This window comes from Pongo pygmaeus, chromosome 11 (genome assembly GCF_028885625.2).
Source record: "Pongo pygmaeus isolate AG05252 chromosome 11, NHGRI_mPonPyg2-v2.0_pri, whole genome shotgun sequence".
NCBI classification, from domain to species: domain Eukaryota; kingdom Metazoa; phylum Chordata; class Mammalia; order Primates; family Hominidae; genus Pongo; species Pongo pygmaeus.
Genome location: NC_072384.2, coordinates 58013691 through 58041151, shown reverse-complemented (window position 1 = coordinate 58041151; position 27461 = coordinate 58013691). Strand labels below are relative to the sequence as shown.

General features: G+C 37.0%; 1 protein-coding gene across 10 annotated transcripts in view; it reads right to left on the bottom strand.

The window, feature by feature from the left end:
* PKP4 (plakophilin 4) overlaps positions 1-27461 on the bottom strand; it is a 231432-nt gene that overhangs the window by 147225 nt on the left and 56746 nt on the right. For all 10 annotated transcript variants that reach the window (XM_054477302.2, XM_054477311.2, XM_054477305.2 and 7 more), the window contains exon 2: positions 12828-12964. In XM_054477302.2, the coding sequence (XP_054333277.1) occupies positions 12828-12959 (132 nt within the window). In that variant the 5' untranslated portion in view covers positions 12960-12964. The remainder of the gene's footprint in view (positions 1-12827; positions 12965-27461) is intronic.

The window sequence follows — 27461 nt, the reverse complement described above, 5'->3', positions numbered from 1 at the left end:
CCCATGGTGGGTGGATCACGAGGTCAGGAGTTCAAGATCAGCCTGGCCAACATAGTGAAACCCTGTCTCTACCAAAAATACAAAAAATTAGCTGGGCATGGTGGTGGGCGCCTGTAATCTCAGCTACTTGGAAGGCTGAGGCAGGAGAATTACTTGAACCCAGGAGGCAGAGGTTGCATTGAGCCGAGACCGCGCCACTGCACTCCAGCCTGGGCAATAGAGTGAGACTCTGTCTCAAAAAAAAAAAAAGAAAGGAAAAGAAAATGGGGTATTTTATATACTTGTGTGTAACTTCCTTCTCTTAGTTAACATACTTTGCGGAACTCCCTCCGAGGCAACAGGTAAAGATATATATGAGCAATCTCTTAATGAGATTTCTGAATATATTCTATAAAGCTATCTGGAAAGAGTTGGATTTGCAGGATTATTTTAGGATGACACAACCCGTATCTCCATGAGTCCAGACAGACACTAACCTTTTCCATCAGCTTCTGAGACATCTTGACCATTTAAGACTGAGGCATGTGACTGAACTTCTGCCTCGCCCTTTGGCTAGAATCCTTACCGTGGGGCCAAGTCAGCCTGAGCCTTCTATCTGTGAGTATTCCTCAGTCTGGGTCCATGTCCCTCATAAGTGGCCCCAGGCTAGAACATGCTTCCCACTACCATTCTACATGTCATCTCAAGGATAACAACTGCAGAATGTTTACTGAACACTTACTCCTAGCAGGATTGGAACCATTACCCTCATTTTACAAATAAGGACACCGGAGGCTCCACCCAAAGTAACCTGCTCAAAGTCACACAACTTAGCAGGTATGAAGGTGGGAGTTCCTGCTTTTAACACCTGTTCTATGATACTCTTCTGGATCTGTGGTCATACTAAACTTTCCATTTATTTTTTAAGCAAGACAATCCAGTTTCTCAATCATGATTCATTTGACAAGTTTTCCACATCTTGCAACCTATACAAACTTCCTTGTTTTCTTTCTGTCAACCTTAGCCTATGGTAACCTTTTATTATTTTTGTGATAATAAAAATGCCATTTTTATCATCTTTTATTCTAAATTGCCATTTTATTTTGTGACTTTAGAATTTTTATGAAATACTCTATGCTTTTCATAAGCAATTTGCAAAATATACAGGGAAACTTATCCAAAGACATCTATTCAACATTTATGACTATCTCCTTCTATTTTATTAGTGAGTGCATGTGTGTTTGGATACACACATGAATGTGTATTTCTATAGCAAAACTGGATCATTCCATAATCATTTTTAAGACCTTTACTACAGATCATTACTTTGCAAAATGGTTGTGCCACTGTACTGGCAGCAATACCACATGAAATTGCCCTGCCCACATCAGTACACCCACACTATTTTACCTTTAATTTTGTTGTGGCCAGTGTGAAAAGCAGATATATTCTCAGTATGTTAATGTCTATTTCTGTGATTACTAGTGAGGTAGAACATTATTTCACGTGCATATTAGTTATTAACACTTCTTTTCACAACTGTTAGTTGATGTCAAATACTCCCTTTTCACTAGGTGGTCACTGTTTTGCCCTATTGATTTGTAAGTAAGGCAAATCAGTACTGATTTATTCTGCACCGACTGCATTCATTTATTCACTCATTTGATAGGTACCTGCCAAACCCCTGTTGTTTACTTCCTCCTTTGCTTAGAACACAATTCTTATCCCGTGTAGTCAAAAACACCTTTGAGAATTGCCTTACAAAAGACTTTTTCAAGTGAGTACATATATTAACATAACTAAGATCCCATTACCAATACTGATACTTTAAGCACAATTAAAACAGTACTCATGGGTCCAAGAAAGATGATAACATGTATAGGAATCTGATCTCAGCTTAAACCTCAGGGTTTGTCTTTGCAAATTCAATAAGCCAACAACCTATAACATAAGTTATTACATAAAGTCTATCAACCTGAACTACTTGAAAGAATACATAGCTTATGGATCGTGAGAAGCAGGAAAGCAGAGGACTTCAACATCTAATTGACTAACACCCAATAACCCTCGACTCTTGGTTTGGAACCTTAACTAAGAGCAGATCCACTAGTAATTGTATACTATGAATTTCTAATTTTTGAGTCTTAAATTTAATTCCTCCCTAAAGGGAACAAATCCTTAATTATCAAAAAGGGTAAACGGGGGAAAAAGAGTAAACACATTTCATGAATCCTTGAATGTCTGAGAATATCTTTTCAATCCTTCACATACTAAAGACAACTGAGCTGGGTATAAATTCTTGGATTACAAGCACTTTCCCTCAAAACTCTATACACATTACTCTAATGTTCTCTGGAATTTTGTGTTTCACTGAAGCCTGATTTTATCTTTTGTAGATAAACTGTTTCTTTTATCTGAATTGCAAAGGTTTTTCTTCCTTCTCTTTGTAAATATAAAATTTTATAAAAGTAATTCCAAGACAGGTCTTTGTTCCATAGGTGGTGCCTGGAATATGATGATTGCTTTAAATCTATACACTCAGCGCTTTATTTTCTGCTCGGAAAAATTGTTTTTAAATTATACTTAAGTACTGCTTCTAACTACTCTAAAATCCTTCTCAAGAAAACCCACAATGTTTTCATTAGATCTACTTTCTATGGCTTCCATGTCTAGGAGAATTTGTTATAACATTTTTGTTCTTTTTTTCTATATTCCAGGATAAGGTCTCACATGCTTGTCACCATCAATGTTCAGTTTTCCTCTGTATGCATTCTTCTCTTTATTTACTCCACTGCACATTTAAATTGTTTAGTATGCATATCTGGCATAAGACTGCCCGGACACGCATCTCATATTCCCTATTTATTAACTATAAAAGTTTGAGCAAGTTAATTAACTTTTCTGAGCTTAGTTTCCCCATCTGTAAATAGTGGTAATAATGATACCGACCTGTATAATCAGGGTTTTTAATTACAAGCACCAGAAAACACTCTGGGTAACTTAAGGATAAAAATATTTACTGAAAGGATATTGTACAGTTCAAGACTATATATTGCCTCACAAAGTTGAAAAAGGTACGAAAACTCATGGAACAAAGAAATTGAGACGAAATGTTCAGTGGCCAAAATAACCTGAAAGACTTTTTACTACATTAACCCCAAAATTTGTGATAAGGAACATAGAAGATCGTCCACTTATAGAATTAAGTACAATGCCTGGTACATAGTAAGTACTCAATAAATGTTAGCTGTTAGTCTCCTATTGGATTTCTATTCCATAGAGATCACTGATTCTCATATCTCACTCACAATTACAATTTTTCTAGATTTGTCCTTTGTTTCCTGTTGTGGTAGCAGTAGCAGCAGTAGTAATAGTGGTAGTGGTGGTGGTGGTAGCAGTAGTAAGGAGAACAGAGACAGCAATCTAGCTGCATCAAAAAGCAGCAGGCCCAGTAAAGCAATGAAGGGTCTTTTTTCGCACAATGGCAGACCTGTCGGAGATGATCCATTCTTTGCATTTCTGATCTACTGGTTTTAAAGTAAGAAGAGCACTCTCCAACTCTGACAAAGGTTTTCAGTGGGAAACTGAAGTTTTATCCTGGGTTAAAAAGTTTGCTTTTAAAAAAAAATTATTCAACTAGATAAATTATTCCACATCAATAAAACACATTTGCCCAATTCTGTAGTGCAGATCAAATGAGCTAAGTGCAACAGCATTCTGTTCAGTACCCATAAACACACAAATATTTTTCAAAGTCTTACCTACAGACCTTCAAATCTTCTAACCAATCAGCTTAGAATGTCAACAGCAGCAATCACTAAGATATATTTTTTCACATAATAGTTAAAAAATTTGATTTTTCATTATTCTTTGCTAACTGAAATAAAATAAAAATCCCGCTGTTAAGAGCTTACATTATAGAAAAATAATATTACTTATCTTATTAAGGAACAAATGAGAAAGTGGGACAATGGGAAATCTCCAGTAAGCATCGTCCCTTCCAAGAGTCCTAGACTTAAACCATGGAACGTATAACGCAGCTAAGGCTACGAATGAAAAACAGTGTTACTTGACTCTTCAGTTGGGCATAAAGGGCTTACTTTAAAAATAATTAATAGAAGTATTTTCAAAAGAAGAGAATCATGGCTTATGTCAACTTTGTGATGGAAAGGCATTTCTAAAGGAATACCAGAATACAGAAATACTACATATGGATAAAATAGTAAGAGTTATTAATTCTGCCAGAATAGTTTATTAGAAGGCCATAGGCAGTGGTTAAGACCTTAATCTTGGTTTAGGCTCTTAGAATGATTTGGGGAAAATTTTTAAATGAGATATATGCCTATTAGGGTAGATGATAACTCATGATGAACACTTCACTGATGCTGCGTTGCTTTATAGGAATTTTCATTAGAAAAAGACTACAAGTTAAAACACTAAACAGTCTATAAATTGAAATGCTTTGAACTCCAATTTTTAAAGGAAAAATTAAATTTTCTTTCAAGAGCCACAGAGATTGAAATTCTAAGTATACTTTTAATTTATGATAGCTATTTTCATATTTGAAATATAATTATATAGAATATAATTGCATAGTATGTTATTTGTCTTCAAGTTTCAATAATGTGTTATTTCAATTTGCTTGCAGACTGTTTCTACTTTATGTAACTCCTACATTATTAAGGTTTGGGTACATAAAAACTCTTAAGATTCTATAAGCTAAGACATAGATTTGTCTTTGAACTACTTGAAAAGAACTTTACATTTTAAATGATCTTTCTTAGGAATGCCTGAAATAAAATAGCCATAACCCAAATTACTTTGCTGAGGTACAAGCAGATCTGATCACTTTGGGAACAATACATTCATAAAATATAAACAGATGAAGTGAGACCATATGGACACATTTTTGCAAAGTAACAAAAATGGCAATTTAGAAATTGGGAGCCCTTAAACATGAAGATAGGCACTGGATAGGCTATGTTTTGCAATAGCTATGGAATAACTTTAGGGTTATACCTGAAGGGAAAAATATGTTTCCGAAATATTTTTCTCTCCAGAAGTGATTCTAAAAAGAAAAACGATCATGCAAAGCAGAGAATTCAATGCTGAATAATCCTCTCATCCATTTAATCTCATCAACTCGGCAGTCACTCATTTCAAATTTAACAGCATAAAGTTTGCATGTACAGGGGGAAATTATTCCATATATTCATAATTTAACTCTGAAAAGAATTGTAAACTGGATTATTCAACTGAAAAGGAAATTATAATTTTAAACGTGCAAAGTCACAGTTGGCTTTAAGTGTTAACAAAGAAAAATATTCTATCATTTTCAAATGTAAACGAAACAATGCTAATACAATGGTAAAAATTAAACAAAAATATTCTATTACTTTCAAATGTAAATAAAAGCTAATGGTAATTCAGTGGTAAAAATTAAACCTAAAAATGCCTAAGTTAACAAACTTACATAAAACTGACATAATACATACTGATAGCCTGTTTAAACTAAAAGGTGGCAAAAGTACACACATTCTTGTCTCTTATGCATCAATTAATGAATATTCATAATGTGTCAATTACTCTATATTGAAGTATAAATACGGTTTGTGCCTCTGCATTCTTCTGAGAGTAGAAACTATAAGAAATAGATCATCTTTATATGTCTGCTTATCCCCCTCAACCCATTCTTTGACAAAGTGCTTTGCTCAGAGTAGTCTTTGAATAAACATTTTTTAATTAATTAAAAGCAAGCTTAATCTAAGTATGGAGGCACTGTAAACACGTTTACATTTTTAGTTCATTAACTGATAAGTATTTTGGGCACCTACTATGTTTTCCATGTTTGCACGTGTGATCCAGTTATGTGTGAACAGCCACATGGAGTCTGTTCAAGTTCATAGAATAGTCTTCCAAACCCCTCAGTGTCAATACAACCTAAAATGATGCTTCCAATGAAATCAAAGAGAACAAATACTAAGTTATTCTGAATATACAGTTGAGGACATATAAGACTGGAAGCTTTGCTAGCAGTTCCATCTGATCATTCATCAGACTATCAGAAAATGTAGGCAGGTAGCCAAATGCATATGCTTGTTGTTAGCTACCTCTTAGCAGTCTAATTTTTTGATGTTGAGAAGGACAACTTCTTTGAGGAGTGGGCAGTACTCAAATACTGAATAAACCTGTTGGCCATACTCTGTAGTATTCTTTAATCACAGGGACGCTTGAGGTGGAGGACACCCTGCATCGTTAACAAAATGAAGGGAAATGTTAAATTCTGACCACGGTACATGCAACTTAAGAGGACTGATCTTCTGAGAGCCATTTTAGAGTTCAGAATTCTTGAATACAAGCCAAACAGTGTCACAAGAGCTCTGCCATTTGTCCTCATTTTGAACCTCATTTTTATAATATTATGGAGATAAAGCTGTAAAATTTGATGATCCCTCAAAAACCACTGAGATCCAATCTTATCTTGGGTTACATGCTGCAGTTCAGGCACTGAAAACTTCACTATAGGTTACACGGTAACAATAACTGCCAGGATAATTTAGTTACCAATTGGAAACATAACTAAGTTGCCAATTGGAAAAATCAGAAGTTGCAGGCATTGTACTTACAGCACAAGACTTCTAGTTAAGTGACAAACTATGCTTGTTTACAGCTGAAATAAAAATTCTCTCTTCTGCATGTGGCTGAGGTGTGTCAGAGAGGACTATTTCATTGAAAATAAGCATAGGGGCCAAACAAAAGGAAGTTACAAAGGCAGGTGTGTAACAGCTGAGTTGTTTCAGTTCCAGAGGAATAGAGTAAGTAATTGTACTGGAATTTGTTCACTTCTGGGCATTCTGCCATACAGGAAGGGTGTGTAATTACTGAAGCTAAGATATCTATGTAAAAATGAAGTAACATCAATAGGACACAGTTGGGCTTCAGATTTTCTTATTTTATCTTCAAAAAATTAAGTATCTCTGGCTCTCATTTCACTCTTTGATATTTAAATATCACTTAAGTTAATATGGACATACTGAAGATAGAATGGTTATTTTCACAAAAGCCAGAAAATATATTGAAAGTGGTATTCTCTTTAAGAGCCACACAAATGAGGAACATTGCAATTTTCACTCATCAAAAGATAACAAAAGCAGCACACACAGTATCTAACTTGAGACCTCACCAGAGTAAAAAGAGTGCATATAAAATTAGCATATTTTACCAAATCTATTCTTTGCTTACCAGTTCATGCTATCTGGATTGGCCTCAACCTTAAATCTAGATTCTAAGCTTCTGAAATCATTAACCAAAAATATAAGAATGTGGTTTGTGGGCCAGGTGTGGTGGCTCACACCTGTAATCCCAGCACTTTGGGAGGCCAAGGTGGGCAGATCACCTGAGGTCAGGAGTTTGAGACCAGCCTGGCCAACATGGAGAAACCCCGTCTCTACTAAAAAGACAAAAATTAACCGGGTGTGGTGGCAGACACCTGTAATCTCAGCTACTCTTGGGAGGCTGAGGCAGAAGAGTTGCTTGAACCCAGAAGGCGGAGGTTGCAGTGAGCCAAGATCGCACCACTGCACTCCAGCCTGGATGACAGAGCGAGAGTCTGTCTCAGAAAAAAAAAAAAAAAAAAAAAAAAGTTGTTAGAGAGCCTGAAAAGTATGACCAAGTTCAAATAGAGATCTCAATTATTCAAGCAACTTTATGACAGAAGATGAACAACTCTAATGAATATTACATGTGCAATTCTACAAAACCAGAAATCAACTTGCAAAGATACTTGTGAAAGATACTTGCAAATCCTAGCCATGATTGGCCATATTGTTCTCTTTTAAAGAGTGTTTCCAAAACCAAGAGATCATATTGGAATCATTATAAAACTACAATGTATTCTACCACTTGATAATAATACCCTGCACATGACGCTTGGCTCGCTGCTTCCTTGTGCCTGTGAGTGAGCATTCTGACACATCTAAGTAAGTCACAGAGGGCAGCAGCAAGGCTCTGGATAAGCAGCAAATGTCTTATCAAATTCCAATTCCTCTGCATCCAAGGGTGTGTTGTACATTTCAATGACAAATCAATCAGTTTAATCTAAGGTTTTCACAGGAAGAGGCAGGATCCTTTGAGGGCACCACATTTTTCTTTCTTTTTTTGGAGGCAGGTTCTCACTCTGTCACCCAGGCTGGAGTGCAGTGGCATGATCATGGCTTACTGCAGCCTTGACCTCCCAGACTCAAGTGATTCTCCTGAGTAGCTGGGACCACAGGCGTACACCACCACATCTGGCCAATTTTTTGTATTTTTTGTAGAGACAGGGTTTTTGTCATGTTGCCCAGGCTGGCCTTGAACTCCTGAGCTCAAGCCATCTGCCCACCTCAGCCTCCCAAAGTGCTAGGATTATAGGCATGAACCACCAGGCCCAGTGCTGTATTTATCTAGTTATTACATCTAAGAGAGTAAGCTAGGCACTATCCAGTATCAAGTTTGTCAGGTATTTTTGAAAACTATTAGGAGATTCCTCCTTTCCTACATCTGTATTCATCATGGACTCCTGGATTCTTATTAGGAGTTGAGTTGAACAGTAGAACCTGCTAAAGGATGATCCTAATTACAGCCAACTGGTGGCTGAAGTTCTGACACTTCCTGTAATTTCAGAATCACATTACTTTGTTATTCCCATTTTTATTTCTCTTAAAGCATAATTCTTAACATTTCTTTAGTAGTTACCTGTATCACCTGATACACATAACACTGGTGGATATTTTGTGACATCACCAAGATAACCACATCCTTTTATTCCCTAAACTTAACTTTCGACTAAATTGGACAGATGGGAGATGAAAGTTATGACACCTATGTCATTATTTGACCATAGATATGAAATAAAATTTTATTTTGCACTATGCAGAGATTGGATTTAAATCCTGTATCAATATGGATATAGTGCAATTCAAATTGTCTTAAGAAGAAGGTTCAGCTGAGTGACAAGTTTTCTAGGTGCTGTGAGACTCTCTTGCTCACAATGTTTCTGTGAATATGGCTACAGGTTCTGTTATCTTAATAAAACCGCAAGTTGGTGACAAAGTAATCGACAGTAAGTATTACCTATTCATTCCCTGCTCAAACAACCGTTTATTGCAGGTCTAATATCTCCAAGGTGCTGGGAGAGGAGCAACCTGTAACACAGGTATAAAACAAGGCCTAAACCATGGCTCTATCCTCAGGTAGCTGATTATATAAATCCAAAGCAGCATACTATTAAGAGTCATGGCAGTAGTATAAAGTGCTAAAAGAGATCAGGAGAGAGATTTGACTTCAGGGTGGGTATGTTTCATCAAAAAGGCAGCGTTTGAACAGAAGTAGCAAGGATTCTTTCTGTCAAGGAGCGAGGATTTTTCTGTACCTTCGCAGGTACGCATCCACATGACTGACATCACTGTGAGAGGTTATCACTTCATAAAAGACATTGTAAATTCTAGCATTATGCCAAAGAACAAGGAACAGCTAGCTTCTGGCACTGGGGATTCGAGGGAAAGCATAGCCCAGTGAAGAAAGATTTCACTGTTTTATGACACTCTATGTCCAATTTCAGATATTTAATAGACTAACGGTTTGTTAACAAGACTGCTATTGGTTGCTTGCCATTTCCCTTCCTACCACTTACCATGAATTGCCCAAGGGGAGTATGTGTGAGGTATTTTACTGGCTTAGATATACTTTACTGAAGAACCCAGACTTTTCCTCTCAAAATTCAGGTTAATTTTATAAGATACTACTTTGCAATTCCTTAACCAACTGCCTTGACATTATGTTTGGGGTTGCAATAAATTAGCATGTTCATAAAATTTATTTTTATATGCTCTTTCTCATAACATATACATAAAATTTTATGTTTATGTATACAGTTTTTGTGAGATCAATATGAAGTTTTTAAAGTTTAGTGTCTGCATAAGTAAACTATTGTCACAGCATAAACAGTGCTCGATATTCAAAGTTTGTCTTCTGCTATCAATGTCCAAAAAAAGGGCTCACTGAATCTTTAGTATGGTTACAAGTAGAACCACTAGCTCCTCCTAAGAGGAGCCTTTTCTTCTTATGCAGAAATGATGATGACAATCGTAATGTTAGCCCTTACTAAGTGCCAGGTACTGTTGTAAGCATTTTACCTATGTTAATTTAAGGTCCTCACTATTATTATCTGCATCTTATAAATGAGCAAACTGAGAACAGAAAGGTTAAGAAATCTTTCCAAGATCACATGGTTAGCAGAGAAAACAGAATTTTATGTACCCAGTTGCATTGATAGGGTCCCTTCCTTTTGTGACCTAAGGAAATACCATTCCTAAGACACAGCTGCCACTAAGCAAGTTCTGTTATTTGAGATCACAGAGTGGATACCATTATGGCATGGCAGTGAGGCTTTTTAAAAAAATAATAATTATGGGCCAGGTACAGTGGCTCACACTTATAATCCTCACACTTTAGAGAGGCTGAGGCAGGAGGATTGCATGCGGACAGGAGTTCAAGACCAGTCTAGGCAAGGTAGTGAGACCTCATCTCTACAAAAAAATATTAAAAACTAAAAATTAGCTGGGCATGGTAGCACACGCCTGTAGTCCTAGCTACTAGGGAGGCTGAGGTGGGAGGATTGCTTGAGCCCAGGAGTTTGAAGCTGCAGTGAGCTAAGAAGGTGACACTGTACTCCATCCTGGGCAACAGGCAAGACCCCATCTCTAAAAAGTAATAATAATTATGCATCCCACCTAAGAATATTGCTTTTTTGGATATAAACATGACCAACATTTATTGCAATTGCATGTAACAGTGGGCTAAGAGTGTCACACTCCGATCAGTAAATTTTAAAATCAAACATATATGGTGAATGGTAATTAGTTTTCTTACTTGGATCTAACTTTTCTGTGCTCTATCCCATTGGGTAGATGATAGGAAGTGACATATTTCAGGAGAGTCTTAAGAAATTTTTATTCCAACTATATTTTGCCTGGTGCCACAAAAATTGCAGGGGAGCTATTTAAAACCAGGAGAGTATCTTGGAAAAAGACACAGATGTGGCATCCTAGGTTAAACAACTGAAATGCTAAGTACTTACAACTTTTAAAAGAAATTATGTATGAACGGCAAATATATATATTAATGAACTCCAATTTCTCAGGATAGGAACAGAACCAAAGACCAGAGTATAGCATCCCACTAACTAAACAATTATATATAATAACTGTTTTAATGAATAAGATGAATACATTTTTGGCTGCCTTGAGAAGCTGAACTCTTCTTAGCACTTCCCACAAAATACTTATTCAGAACACTATTTACTGCCAGAAGATAAAATTTTGAAGTCATTTGAGGCCATCAAAGAATTCTAGTGTCAAAATCTTAAGTTTCCTTATTTTCTTACATGTAGGGTATATGGTCTCAAGGTACAAACAGAACATTCCCATTGCTATGTTTACTGCACACAGTTAATAGTTTTAAGTCATTTCTAAACATTTTGATAAATTTACCACGTTTCACCAAAACACAGTATATACTAAGAGCCCCAAATAAATCTGAGGCTTCTCATCTTAACAGCTCCGTGGGTCAAATCTTGACAACTATGAAGTGCTATTGAAGAGTCCTTTTTTCTCCCCTAAAGATAATAGAAGCTTAGACATTCTATAGTTTGGTGGAAGATGAAAATTGTACTGACTATATCTTGCACCTTCTCAAACTCTTTGTGGAAAGTTTAAAAACTTCGAATTTCATTGAGGAATAAAAAAAAATTTTGACATCTTGTTACTAGAATAAACTGAAATAATTTTTCTTGAAAACACAGTTCTAACGTCAGACATGTGTCACGGTTATAGAGCAATCTTTCATGCCACATTCCAAGTTACGGCAAATAGTACAACAATAAGGTAATAAATGTTTCCTCAATCTTCGTCATCATTAGTCATCTGAGTTACTGATACTGACTTTTAAAGGAATATCCCAGCAAATACAACATTACCTATCTTGAGAAAAAAACACCTAGTGGCTTAACTATAAGATGTTTTAAAAAAACTTAATCTTAGATTATTTCAACAAAATAACCCTCACAGGGGACATATAATGTTGTTTTGGAGAGAAGAAGCAGGGAAAAAAAAACAAAAAAACTATCCCTGGAGCTTTAAATTTACATTTACCTTATTAAGCTTTTAAATCTTAAGAAATTAAAATCGCAGAATTCCAATTTCTCTAAGCACAACTGATAAGACCTAATATAGAAGGTTACTTGAGTTTGAAGGATAAAGAGTATTAATGCCTTAAAAAAATCAACATAAACATGACATTGAAGCAAACTGGCACAGTTCGACAAGTTTTAGAACATTAGCTCACAAAATGAATATACTTAAATTTAGACAAACACACAAAAATAGCCTTTATCCAAAAATCACAGAGACAACCCTATATACTACCTATGTTAAAATGTTCAAAATACCTAACGCTATTACAGGCCTCAGGCTGTCAGAGTCCTGACAGAAAAGTCAGCACTGAGACCTATGCTTTACACAGCTTTGCGTGCATGCACACACTCTGCAATGTGGGAGAGACAGAGACACCGATCACCATCGAGATTGTCCTTACTTGCAGACGCACAAGTATCCTGCATGTTCCGATTCTGACTGGCACCTGGAGCGGCTCTACATGCCAGTCATCCCAATGTACTCAGGGATGTAAATACCTTATAATTAGAAAACGTGAAGGCGTCAAGGACGTTAGACAAATTTAAAACATATCCAAAGATTAATTTTTTAAAGGCATTAAAGAAATAATTCACTGCAACTTTCAATACGAGGATGTACCTGCTCCTTCACGGATGCTAGAATAGTGGTGGCTGTGGTCTCGGGTTCCATGCCTGGGCCAGTGGAGGCAGCTTCCTGGCGGGTCTGTGGTTGCCCCTCCTCCACCAATGAGGCCTGCTCAGGAGCTGGCATTCCTCCTGCAATCAAGCAGGCAAAGGGTTAACACTTTCTTCTGGGCTCCCTTGCAGGAACCAAGGCTTACAGATGGTTCCTAGCAACTACAGTAGACTACAGTCTACATACCATGATCAAAAACTTGTTAAATTGCTAAATTTTCTAAACTGGTAACCAATAAGTAAATATGACTAACTTATCAAGAAACTAAATAATAAACATTCTAGACTGCTATAGGGGTCTGTTTTCAAAGTAATATGCACACAAAAAGACATCTACAAATGTTAACTGACATGAGAAGAATGTTTTACCAATTACAGAAGAGGTTTTTGCAACAGAAAAGAAAAAAAGTTTAAAACCTAAAGAAGGCTTAAAAATAAAAGTCTGCTTATTTAAAAGAAATATATTAATAACTAGCAACAAGGTCACCCTTGGTGGAGTCTTATAGCTAGCTTGGTTTCTTTAGAAGAATCTGATTATTCAAAGATAACAATGACTAGGAATGTGGTGTTGAAAAGAAAATCTATTTTTTAGGCCCATAGCTTATGATAGAAGAATAGGTTCTTGGCAGCAGATAGAGTGCCTTTCCTAAGACAACACATAGTGAGAGCAGTGTGTTTGTCAAAAGACTTACTGACCTGATACGGACTTTCTACAGCTTTGGAAAATAGGGGGAAACGATGATTAGCGTAAAATGTTATTAAAATTTTAATAACTCATTTACACGTCAGTCTCTCTGTCTTCTTGTGAGTACAGTCTTTATCATGCCATGAAACTAGCCTAGTGCCTGGCACATTAAATGGTATTCAATTAATGTTCGCTAAATAAATGAATACATGAATGAAGGATGATATATTTTCACTGTCTCATTCCAGTCATTAGGCAAATCCCACCAAGTCTTAAGATGCCCGAGAGACTCTATCTGTTTAGATGTGTCACTCTGTATATTCAAATAGGGACATCTGAGACTATAAATACTTTTCTCAACATTCTTCAGTTTTCTCTTGCAAACTACTCTACTATTATGTATTTATTTATAATCAATTAACTTCCACAGTCTTCAATTCTATAGCTTGATCTGGGACTTTTTACCCCATTCTCTCAAATTTCAGTATCAGTCTTCTGTTTCCAAAATAATAATCCATAAGTAAAAGGGGAGATGTACATACCCTCTGAGATCCCATCTTCTTCCCTACTCTCCCGGCTTAAATGTTAGTGGAGAGGGTCTAAGTTTCAGGTTTCTGCTGGTGGTTGTTTTATTCTTGCCATATTAATAGGCATAAATGGTCAGTGGGTCTGATTAGTTTATCTGTGCATTTCCCCAGCCTCATGAGTTCTCATGCCTGCTCTATCTAGCAAGTGAATTCTCAATCTCCCATTTTCATGGCGCATAAGGCCTAGATAGACTTTGAACTGCAGGCAGGATCTTCTCAAGTATGAACAGAAGGATCCTGAGACATGAGATGAGTAGGATCAAAACCTAAGTGCCCTGGGGGGAGTTTCTACCTTGCTGAGACTCACTTCCTCACTGATAAAAATGGCTAGTTCTTTATACAATGTAATAATTTTATGGCAATCTATATTTTTTAGTGTATATGGAATGCTTATTGAGATGTAAAACAAAATATTATCAAGTAAATAAAATTTCTTCTTTCTCTATCAAGTGCTCATTAAAGAGAAGATCTAAGGTTTATAAAGGAAAAAAATGCTACACAAAGATCCTAGATTAGCATTTAAGGCAAGTAAAGATATAAAAGTATTCCAGCCATTGAAAAATTACACACCTTAAAACAAGCAGATGGTTGCAAAGAACAAAAATGTTACTATGCAACAGTGAAACAAATAATGCCAAGAACCAAAAATTTTAAATGTCAAGAGTATAATATCATGAAACAACCAATGTGTAAGAAGAAAAAGAAGGAAAAATTCAGTGAACAAAGAGAATTTGAGAAAAGGAGAAACAGAAATGTCATTGGGGAAGTAATTATTTATTAATATAGAAGGAGCCTTACTGTTAACAAGACATAGAATTATATTATGGTAATTGTATTACATCACTGTGAGGATATCATACTTAATTTCACAATATTTATCTTGCTGACCCTGCTTCCCAGGACCAATGAACCCAGAGGAGCACTTTCTGAGTACCACTCTCCCAGGGACATTGACCATTAGGGGGCTCATCACCTAGCTGATGCAGCAACATAGGATCAAGGCAGAGTACAGCAAGATGTAAATGCAAAGGAGTAATGCTAAAGTCAAGAGAAGGAGGGTCAGAGAGCTTCTAACTGTGTAAAAGAAACTAATATAATGCTGAGAAGCTTGGCAGGAGAGGAAATTTTCATAGACATGGATGATATCTATTCTGATTCCTCAAAGGTTAGGACACATCACAGGCAACCATGAACAGTCATTAGATGAGGAGCAAAGCCAATGGTACCTGTCATTACTAAGGGTGAGACACTTCCCTACCCCTTATCTCTGAAGCAGTCTCAATATGTCACAACCAACATGGGGCAGGGGAGGGATATCACTGTGCTGACAAGTTATAAACCTATGAAGGTTTCCTATCCATTTTCTTGTAGTTTTCATAATTGTAAGATCGTTTAATGAATTATAAAGTATCAAGCTAAGACTGGAGTCACAGAATAATAATATTGCTCCATTCCACTGGCAAAAAAAAAAAAAAAGAAAGAGTACTCGTATCATAAAGAGACTGTGAGAAATTAGGCCTTGTGCTTCCCTCAGTGACCTCAATTTGCCTGATTTGACTGATCACCTTCAGGAGACCTAGGAAAGCTTACAGATAGGTTGCTGAACCATTTTTGAGGGTTCTACAGAGAATGAAGGCATGCCAGAAAACTAGAAGTAGGAAAATGTCATGGCTGTTTTTGGAAAAGGGGAAGGTAGACTCTTCACATTACAAACTACAGAGCTAGACACAGATCTTGGGTGAGATTCTTTAAAGGATTTTATCCAAGAGGTGATTTGTGAGAACTAAAATGGGGCACCACAGAAAAGTCATGTTAAGCTGGCCTAATGTCTGTCTGTGGCAATGTAACCATGCAAATGCAGTGTTGCCCAAACTCTAGTGGGGCGTGTATGATATTAGAAGTCCTCCATGACATTGTCATTAACATAGAAATGGGGCTGGAATACGGGTAACTGCTGACTTCAACAATCTGTAAACAGCTGAATGAAATATATCAACCTATAGAGGTTTCTAACGTAATGCCAGAGGTCTGACCTTGACCCAACCCTACCAAATGTTTTAGCCATGATATCAACACAAGTCATACACAAGTTCTTCAATGACTAAGAAGAATATGGAATTTGGCAGAGGGAGATAAAATTAAAATACAAAAAATATACTGCTACACTGCAGTAATGAGCTGCCTCTAATGAGATTAAAAACAACAGGAATAAATACAAGGTACTGTATTTAGGTTAGCTCAGCAGCATATTGGGAAAGAAATGTAGGCATTTCAGGTTCAAGAGCAAAATGAGTGAATCATAAGTGAAACAAGACTGCCCAAACCTAAGTGATCTTATGCTGGGTTGATGTAAGTCACTAGGATGATAGGAAGGGCGTAAGTGAGCTTACAATTTTCCTTCAGGCTCCTTGGGACATAACTACTTCCAGATAAGGGCAGCACATTAACAGGAATGCACACAGTGTATGCATTCAAGAGATGATGAGTGGGGTGTTAAACGGATCCAGTCATTATTTCCAGGCAAGGGGACAGGGAGGATGTGAATGACACAGCTCCTGTTCTTTATGAGCTCAAAGCTCACTGGGAGACATGAGAGTGGTAGTTAATGGAACAAGAAAAGAAAGTTTGACCTGAAGAAGAGAAATCCAATGTTGACAAGCAGATGTCTATAAGCCTCTGAAGGAGGCTTTTTAGGCTATAATCCCAAGAGCCAGACTAAAAGCTAATGGTTTTGTAACAAATGTGTATTAACCTATATTATTACTGTCTTTATATTTGGAATCAAAATTAAAGGTTGGAGCAATAACGGAGGCCTTTCCTTTTGGAGCTAAGAGTCAAATGTTAAAATTTCAAGAACTGATTGCCTCTGAAGGTGGCACACTCCCATGATGAGAGATCTTTAATCAGAGTCTGGATGATGATTGCAGGAGGGATAGCGTAGAAGGGATGCTGCACTGTGTGTGGCAGAAACAGGAAACTCTAAACCTTGAGGCCAACACTAAGATTAAATAAGTTCTACATTCTAAACAGATGTGAATGTTCCTCAGGAGTTTTCAGAATGTTGTCTACTGTATCACACTGTCTCTGTATCAGCCACCTGAAAGCCAGGACCTGGGCTTTTCCTGAGGGAATGGTCGATGATATTGGAAATTGTAGCATTAGCTTGTTTTCTCTTTGGCTATACAAAGTTCAGAGATGAATCTGTGACCAACTCTTACATGTGTGGGTATGCGTATCTGTGTTCTCATTTTATCCCAGCCTTTACTTAATGGATGTTTTCTTTGCCCAGGTCTCTTTTTTTAAATCATACCATTAGACTGAATTCTTTTGAGGCTTCTAAAACATGTTTTAGAGGAGGGTTCACTATGAACAGCTGTGCATTTTCATCATAATCTTTATTGAACACAAAGAGACTCATATGTGAAACTGGCAGTATAATTGTTTGTGTATGCATGTATGTATCTTAATCTTATATTCAACTATCAGTGATTAACAGGCAATTTTTCTGCTCAAGGCTGCAGACCACATATACTCTAGTATGACTTCTGAAGGCTTTCTTGGCATATTATAGATGTAATATATAGGTGTAACCTATTATTCAATATATATAATCTCTTTTATCACAGCTGATAATAGTCCACAAAATCATCTGTCTTAAATCTTCCAGAGATGGCAAATCAACTAAATACTGGATTTTTCTCTACTTAATTCCCTTCTACTTGCCTTACTAATAATTTTTGGTGAAAGCATACCAAGTACATTTTATTTCATCTTTTTAGTAAAATAAGTTGGACTCCAGTTATTTTTCCTTTCTTGAGTTAGCTGTCTGGAGTATAACATATAGTTGTCATTATGAACACTCAGAAAAATGTTGACGAGAAACACAATTTCAAAACTGATATGACAAAGTAATGATGCCTAAGAACAAATTAATAAAAAATAAAGGTTAAAGAAAGTGTGAATATTTAAATTTGATTCAAAATATAAAGATACTAATGTCAGATAAAAGTGTAGAAAATAAGCATTAGATGAACAAAATATTTTAACAGTAATAAGTAGAAAAAATTGCTAAGAGTATCATCATATAGCAAACATAAGTTTCTCTTTGTTTTACTTATAATGAAACTAGAACAGATATTGCAGAAGAATGAAGTACTAGGAAATTAAGAATTTGCCTGAAAAGTTAAACATCTTCAGAAGCATATGGTATCGAATCTAGAATTCTAAAAGGAGTATCAGATAAACTTTTGCAGTTATATTTTTAAAATATCCTGGAAATAGAAACATAACCAAAAGCTGCAACTCTTTAGGAGGATTAGAGGTAGCTGCACACTAACCTTCTAATCAGGCGGTTCATAAAATAATTCAAATTTCTTGGCAAGAATTTGTTTTAGAAGAGAGCTCTGTGCCAAACAGCATAGTAGTTCAAGAGAATAATCTATGCACAGTAGTTAAATGTTTTTGATTATGAATTTATTTTTCACTAGAAATTCACTGCAAGATAATCTGGTAAAAAAAATTAAGCAAAAGGTTTGTACGAAGAGGAGAAAATCTAGATGACCAATAATGAAGTTCTCAACCTTATTAGTAATTAGAAAAATGAACATTAATACTGCAACGAGTAGTCAATACACAAGCACCAGAATGGCAAAACAGTATCAAATTTTGGTGAGGACCTGGAACAATGGTAACTATCCCATGCTGCTGATGACAGTGTAAATGGGAGCCACTCCTTGGAATCCATTTTGGCATTATCTAGTGCAGCTGATGACATGTACATTCTGTAGCCCTGTAATTCCATTCGTGATTAAGTAGAGACACTCTTGTACATAGGCATCTGGAGAGTTACAGAAATATGTTCACGGCAGCACTCTTTGTGAAGGCGATAGGTTGCTAACAACTCAAGTGACTATTAACAGAAGAATGGATAAATACAATGTAATATATTCATTCAATGTATTTCACTTACAGCAATAAATGAATGAACCAAAGCTCTATAAAACAAGGATGACTGTCAACCATAATACTGAATAAAAGAAGCAAGGCGCAAAAGAACACAAACAGTGGGATTCCATTTATGTAAACTTCAACAATAGGCAAAATAAAACTCTGCTTACTAAGAACGCATGCATAGGTAGCAAGGAAATGACCATCACCAAAGTCAGAGGAGTGGCTACCTCTGTGGAGAGGGGGCTGTGATCTCAGAGAGGCACATGAAGAACTTGTAAAGTGCTAGCCTGACATGGGCGGCCCTTACATAGATGTGCTTGCTTTTCAATATTTTTAATTGTATGTATATTTTATGTACTTTCATAGTTTTCTCATAGAATGGAAAAAGAATAATATAGTGGAATAAACATGATATAGTATTAGACGAAGTTTATAAATCAAATAATTTAGAATATTTCAATGATGATAAATAGAATAGTATTTAGTAACTTAAATACTAAAGATTATTCACTTTTAATAGAATTAAACTACTTCTGGTTTTAAAACTTAGACTAAATATAATTTTACGATGTATAAATGCCTAGAAGGAATCCACTTCAATAATAAGAGGTTTAAGTTGCAAAATATAATGCCCTCAGCCCTGTATAACATTCAATAACAATTTTTGAAAATAAAACACATGGTTAACATATAACACCAGAGTCAACACTGTTGACACCCTGGGCTGCTCACACCGTGTCTTATGTGAGTGGTGCTCCTCTGGCCTTATGCAGCATTGACTTGCCCCTATAACACAAGGAAAGCACTGCAAAATGGTTAATGAAAACTGGAAATTCTATATTGATAAACATGAATTACACATGGACATTTTCAACCTTTCCCCAAAATATCTTACTTCTTATAGACAGGAAAGAAGGAAAAAAGGAAAATCTTTTTGAAAAGTACTACAGGTTCATTTTTTTTTTCTTTTTGAGGATTCAGGATCCTTTATAGCACCATAGATGCTAGGAGGAGACGAAATGAAAATCATGACAAATTCAGAGTTATACCTGGAATGTTAAAGGGTATACAAAGACAGGATGGAGGTAATCAATAGAGTTAAGAATGTAATTAAAACTCTGACAGGGAGGGGGAACTGGATCAAGAGGCAAGATGAGCACAAATTTCAACTTTTCTCCAACTCACAACTTCATGAAATAATAGAAAAGGCATTTTCTCATTTTTAAGATAAGAAAATTAGTCAGTCTAGAAATTTTAAAAATGTCATCAGTGTGCCAAAATGTCAGAAAGATAACTGCTATAGACCTTTGGTAAGGCAACCAGAGGAAACCGTAACACAAAGAGCAAAGGCTGGCTTTAGAGGGTGGAGCATTGGGTGAGAGAGCTCGAGGCTCAGAGTATGGTAGATCCCAGACTTGAGGCTCTCAGGCCTGGGGCCAATGTCAGGATAATCAAGGGGAGAGAGAGTACAGCTGGGTGGTCAGTGCCTACCCTGCAAGTGCCCAAGCATTTTGTCACTGGCAGAGAAGAGATTCAGACAGAGCAGGCCTCAGACACTGATACCCAGGGGGGACCAAATTCCCCAAACAGAAATAAGTAAAGTGGAACAGGTAGAACTAATATCCTTAGTGTTAAAACTGAAAACTGTAAGTAGGAAAGAGAAACAGCCAGAAACCTTGAAGAAAAAGCTACAGGATAAAAAAGAAATCTTAACCATGAGATGAATAGCAAAATGAATTTTTTAAAACAGAGTATTTCATAAGAGTGACCTAAATAATTCTCTCAGAAACAACAATAAAAAAAAAAAGAGAGAGAGAGATTTTACAAAAAGATCAAAGAACAGTTTGGTGACTAGAGCTTAGATGCAGGAATGACATCTGTTTACTCCAAGTTCTTGGAAAAGAGAAAAAAGAAGAAATACTGCAAGAAGTAAGAAATGAAAATTCCCAGAACTGAAAACAAATCACTTAAAATGAGACAATAAGTGAATAAAATGAATGAAACAAGCTACATCTGGACCAAGCCACTGGAATTTCTAGGTTTCAAGGATAAAGAAAAAATTATATATGTTACTATAGAGAAAAAAACAAATAAAATCAAATTAGCATCAGACACCTTCTCAATTATAGATTTATCAATAGCTTCCAAGTACTGACCAAAAATTATGATTCAAATATGAAGGCAAAATAAAGGGTATTTTAGGACATACCAGGACTGAGAGAATTTGTTTCAACAAAAGGAAGTTCTGTAACCAAAATCACCCAACCATAATGCTGAATAAAAGGAAATTCTGCAGCAAAGTAACAAATATGACAGAGGAAGGTTTAGGACACAAGAAACAGTGCGAAGCAAATGATTTAGGAAAACTGAAGATTAAACCTACATACCTTCTGTGTAGTCTCAACATGAGAGGAGTGAGGAGCTGATAAAAGTGAAATGACACTAGTGTTCTCATTTACCTCAAGGGTTCCGAAGAAATACGTAGACAGTAACTCCAGGTGACTGCAATTTTGCTGCTCTCAAAATTGCAGGAGGAGGGAGCATCTACTGCCCCACCCCTGGAATCTGGGACTGGCCATGTGACTTGCTTTGATCACAGAATGTGGCAGATGTGATCTTGTGCAACATCTGAAGCTAAATCTTAAGAGGACTAACAGCTTCTTTTGAAACCCTGAGATCACTAAGCCGTGACGTAACTTGGGATTAAAAGATGCTATGGACACACAGCCCAGCAATTACAGCCATTCCAGCCAAGACCTCAGAATATGTAAGACAGGCCATCTTAGTCTTGCCCTGACCTAGTCACCAGCTGACTCCAGGCACCTGACTGAGCCTAGGCCAGACCAGAAGAACCTCCTTGCCAACTTAAAAACTCATTGTTGTTTGAGCCACTGAGATTTAGGATGGCTTGTTACACACTGAATAAGTCAATACTACCTGAAATAACCATCAAGACAGATGACGGGGATGCAGAAAAAAATTGTAAACTTATTTTTTTCAGTATAATATTTGATGTACGAAATTATCTTATTTTTTTTTTTTTTTGAGACAGGGTCTCGCTCTGTCACCCCAGCTGGAATGCAGTGGTGGGATCTTAGCTCATTGCAGCCGTGACCTCTCAGGCTCAGGCAATCCTCAGCTCAGCTTCTCGAGGAGCTGGGACTATAGGGGCATGACACCACTGAGCTAATTTTCATTTTTTTTTTGTAGAGTCGGAGTGTCACCATGTTGCCCAGGGTTGGTCTCAAACCCCCAGACTCAACCTATCTACCTGCCTGGGCCTCTCAAAGTGCTGGGAATACAGGTATGTGCAAGTAGCACAGGGATGTGCTAATACCCAGGATTATCTTATAACAATATTATTTATTTAATGTATTATTGATCTACTTATGTATCAACCACACTATAAACCAGGTGTAAAAGTACAAAGATAAATAAGACCCTGAACTCCCATCCAACTTACAATCTAAAAGGCACAAGACAAATTAACAAACTACAATAAAATGCAGTGTGAGATAAATGAGGAAATAAGAGCTGAAACACAGATGGCAAGGGCTCAAGAGTTTCAACAGGAATGCATAAATGAAGACACTATTCTAGGTGGGGCAGAAGGACCCAGGTGGGAAAAAGCCCATCTATAATACAGTAATTAATTTTATTCAGCTTTTTTATTTTAAAATTTGCTTTAGGTTCAATAGATTTCTAAAAACCTCCCTAGACTGCTTTTTATGTCATTTGTAATTAGGGTATGGTAAACCATATCAAATCTCAATCTGTTTAAATAAAAGATTTGTTTTCATCATTAGTTTTTCATACCAAATGCTAGTGTTAACAAAGATTAAAGACTAATGAAATCACTAGCAGAGCACATATGGGGATTTAGAAATATGGCAATTTATATGTGAATTACTAGAGGCAATAAAAACAAAGTAAAATTGTTTAAAGACTTGAATATTTAACAATATTTATAAGGTCTATTAAAAAATAAGAAAAGTAGGCCGGGCACGGTGGCTCATGCCTGTACTCTCAGCACTTTGGGAGGCTGAGGCGGGCAGATCATGAGGTCAGAAGTTCGAGACCAGCCTGGCCAACATGGTGAAATCCCGTCTCTACTAAAAATACAAAAAATTAGCCAGGCATGGTGGCAAGTGCCTGTAATCCCCCAGCTGCTCAGGAGGCTGAGGCAGGAGAATCGCTTGAACCTGGAAGGCAGAGGTTGTGGTGAGCCGAGACTGCACCACTGCACTCCAGCCTGGGCAACAAGAGTGGAACTCCGTCTTAAAAAAAAAAAAAAAAAGAAAGAAAAGAAAAGTATATAATCCAGTGTACTTGCTGCCTTACCTAGTGGTTGTCTTTTTAGCCCATACCGGTTTTTCTTTCTACATGAACTAGCTAAATGATTTTTTCAGTGTCGTGGGATTTACATGGGGCTGTTCGGCCAATCGTAACCTAGAAGATCTGCATGAGACTTCTATTTAAATTATACATTAATTCATTTGTAATTTTAAAGATTCAATTTAAAATTCTCAAAGTGTGCTCCATGGACAACTTCCAGCATCTCAAAATGAGGTTCCTATGGTTAGCAAGTCTGGGAAATGTGGCAGAACATGGTTCCTCTTAAAAAATCCCTAAGAATCTTGTTACTTAAAGTGTGATCTGTGTGCCAGTTGTGCAGGCTGCACTTTGGACCTTGTAAGAAATGCAGAATTTCAGGCCTGCCCCAGACCAAAGAAATCAGACTTTACAAGTGGGTCAGATCCCCAGTGTTTTGTATACACATTCAGCTTTGAGAAGCACTGGATCATAAAGACTCCGAGAAATCACGAAAAAAAGAACCTGTTTAATCTCACCTAACCCTACATCTCAACATTTATTAACCAGAGACCCTCATGTGTATAAAAAAAAAAAAAAAAAAAAAAGAGATGGGTTCTCACTCTGTCACCTAGGCTGGAGTACAGTGGCACAATCATAGCTCACTACAGCCTTGAACTCCTGGGTCACACAATCCTGCCACCTCAGCCTCTCTAATAGGTAGGACTATAGGCACACACTACCATGCCCAGCCCATTTTTAAATTTTCTGTACAGATAGGGTCTCAGTATGTTAGCCAGGCTGGTCTTGAACTCCTGGCCTCAAGCAATCTTCCCACCTCAGCCTCTCAAAGTGTTAGGATTACAGGTGTGCACCACCAGGCCAGCCAACCCCCATTTTTTTTGAGGATCATCTATTAACATTCTGAGGAACATACTTTGGGAAATCCCACAATATGATAATCATTATCATTCATGAGCAAATGTAGATGGAAAAAGACATTGTTCCAGCCTTCACAATTCGGCTTTCCTCAGCTTTTCCAATGATGTTTATCTATTAAAGAAAAACACTAATTTAATACTTTTAAGAAATGGTACAGAAAAATTAAAGCTCTTTTCAATAAAGATTCCTGCCACCAAAAACATGAAATTGTGTTTTTGCTGAAGGCTGAGTACCAATTATTTTCTTTTCCTTTTTTTTCAAGAGATAGGATCTTGCTATGTTGCCCAGGCTGGACTCAAACTCCTGGGCTCAAATAATTTTTGAGCCCTCAGACTCTCAAGTAGGCTGGGACTACAGATGCACATCACCATACCTGGCTTAAATTTCTTGACAACTTAGCTTGAAAGTAAACGAATAAATGATTTTCCAGAAAAAAACCCCAGCCTACTCCAGGCCAGGTGCAACTTTTAGCTGTTTTTTCATGCTTATTTCATGAACACTCACATGGAAATGACCTTGGTAAACTGTACACTCTGGTACTTTGGTTGGACAGATAAATTCCCCCATCTGGGTTATACAACAATTAGCCTAAAACATGTCCAGTTTAGGACAGATGTTAATTTATAAGTTACTTTACTGAAAGCACAGGCAAAAAAAGCAAAGTCAGCAGTTTTGAATTATAACATCAGAAAAACTGATTTTATACATGTTTAAAGTCTTAATAATGCTGATTTAAGCAATGATGCATTGAGTAATTTGCAATTTTTTTTTTTTGAGACAGAGTCTCACTCTGTCACCCAGGCTGGAGTGCAATGGCATGATCTTGGCTCACTGCAACCTCTGCCTCCTGGGTTTAAGTAATTTTCCTGCCTCAGCCTCCTGAGTAGCTGGGATTACAGACGTATGACACCACGCGTGGCTAATTTTTGTGTTTTTAGTAGAGATGGGGTTTCACCATGTTGGCCAGGCTGGTCTTGAACTCCTGACCTCAGGTGATCCACCTGCTTCGACCTCCCAAAGTGCTGGGATTACAGGCGTGAGCCACCACACCCAGCCTAATTTGCAATTTTTTTAAGTAGCTCTTTAGAGTAAAAGAAAAAAACCCTTGATTTTAAAAGATATTTTTAAAAAAGTACCATAGATTCTCAGTTGTGATAACATCCTTTCTTTCTGTCTGGTCTTCAGCAGGATAGAGGAATGATGGTTATCTCTCAGTGTCCTTTATTCCATTTAGAATCTGTGTGCTTAATACTATATTTCATTTTCAAGGAGACAAATTTTCACCCTTAACATCTCCAAACAGCTTTTTGAAGAAAATGCAAGAAAAAATAACAACCACTATAAAGTTTCTAGAGTTCTGTTGATCACAGATGGAGAATGCAATGGACTGGACAATAACTTATTTACTTTTCTGCAATCTAACCATACACTTTTGGTTCAGTAATGGCAGGGACTATTTTCATCTGGATTGCCACTGCATTCTCAGCAGATCCAGAAAGTGCCTGAAACACAGTAGGTGTTCAAAAGTGTTTGTTCAATGGGAGCATGAAACAAACTGAGGGAAGATATGAAAACATATCTGTGTTTTCAATGAAAACACATTTATACACCAGATGGTGTTAGGTTTTGTGGCCATTATGATGCTGAAAGAGCTGTCTAGCAGGAACAAAGGAGTAAAAATAGTGTGATAAATGCAAGAGTAAACAAGCATAAAATCTACTACCACAGAAGTGAGGGGAGCTCAACTTCACACGGGAGAGCAGGGTCGTCAGGGAAGATGAGACTTACTACAAAGACAGAGAGGCATAAAACACCACAGTGTGCTGTGTTCAGAGAATGCCAACAGTCTAAAATTGGGGTGGAAGTGGGGCGGGGGAGAAAAAGAGAAAGAAAACTCTGGAGATGAGAAGACAAAGGAACAATAATAAGTGCAAGTAAAGACATGGATTGTCTCCACAGCCTTTAAATTTACCTAAGATGACGGTGAAAGTTGAGACAAAGAGTCAAACTGAATGAGGTGTCACTGGTCCCAGTGAAGGTGGTAATGTGACCTGGAGTCAGGAGAGTAAAAGTTAGATGGTGTCAACTTAGGAGTACTGGGGAAATGTCTGGAAGGCCCGGTGAGGAGCTAGGAAGCAACTGTGAGGAAAAGAAGACTTTAAAGACATCAAAAAGAAGAAATCTCCAACATCTGTAAAAGAAAAGAATGATTCTTCTCTCCTTCATGTGCCAAATCCCTGGGGGATACAATCATGAATCGAATCCTAGGAAACCTTGTCCTTCCTTGTCCAAGTGGGCTACTTAAGGACACTAGGAAGATGTACTTGGGTATTGCCATCCTGCTCGCCTCAGTATCCTCACAGGCAGATGCATCAGGGAGCTGCTCCTCAAAACCTCAAAAGGAAACAAGGCTGCTTCTAGGAGAAGAAAATCAGAAAAATCAATAAAATGAGGATAAGACTGGAAATGGGTGGATGTAAACTAAGTATCAGTAAAAGTTTCCCCCCAAGAGCTCTAACCTATCATCAAGGAACAGACTCTTAACACGTAGACCAAAATCAGATTATGATTATGACTTATCACATGTGATTGCTGTCATAATTGGAGAAGAGGATAGTTAGTATGAAACACAGAAAAGGAAAACCCAGACTCCTGCCCTCCTCAGAGAAGTAAAAACAAGTGAGATTATAAGAAGGATCTTTGCTCTCAGGGACAGAGATGGTCCTGAGATGAACTCTTCTTGCAAACACATCTTCATCTTTGACAAGATTCCAAGTTCACAATGACAACAGTCACCTGATCCTAGAAAGGAGAAGTGTACTTGGCAAATGTGGACATTTTGATAATTACGAATTAATAAATTTGTGTTCTGGTTTATATATTACTCCAGGTTCTGAGAACTGTAAAACTGAGGACAGGCTCAGGACTGCAGTGACTTCAAAGCTCTGTGATGTAACTTTAGGGAGGTCTTGTCAGTACTGGTGGTTGTTCTCCACAATAAGCTAGCTGATTATTCCAATTCAAAAATTTAAGAAAGGGTTAATATGAACCTATACAAATGAAAAGGTTGGTCACAATGGGTAATATACGTCTATTAGTCACT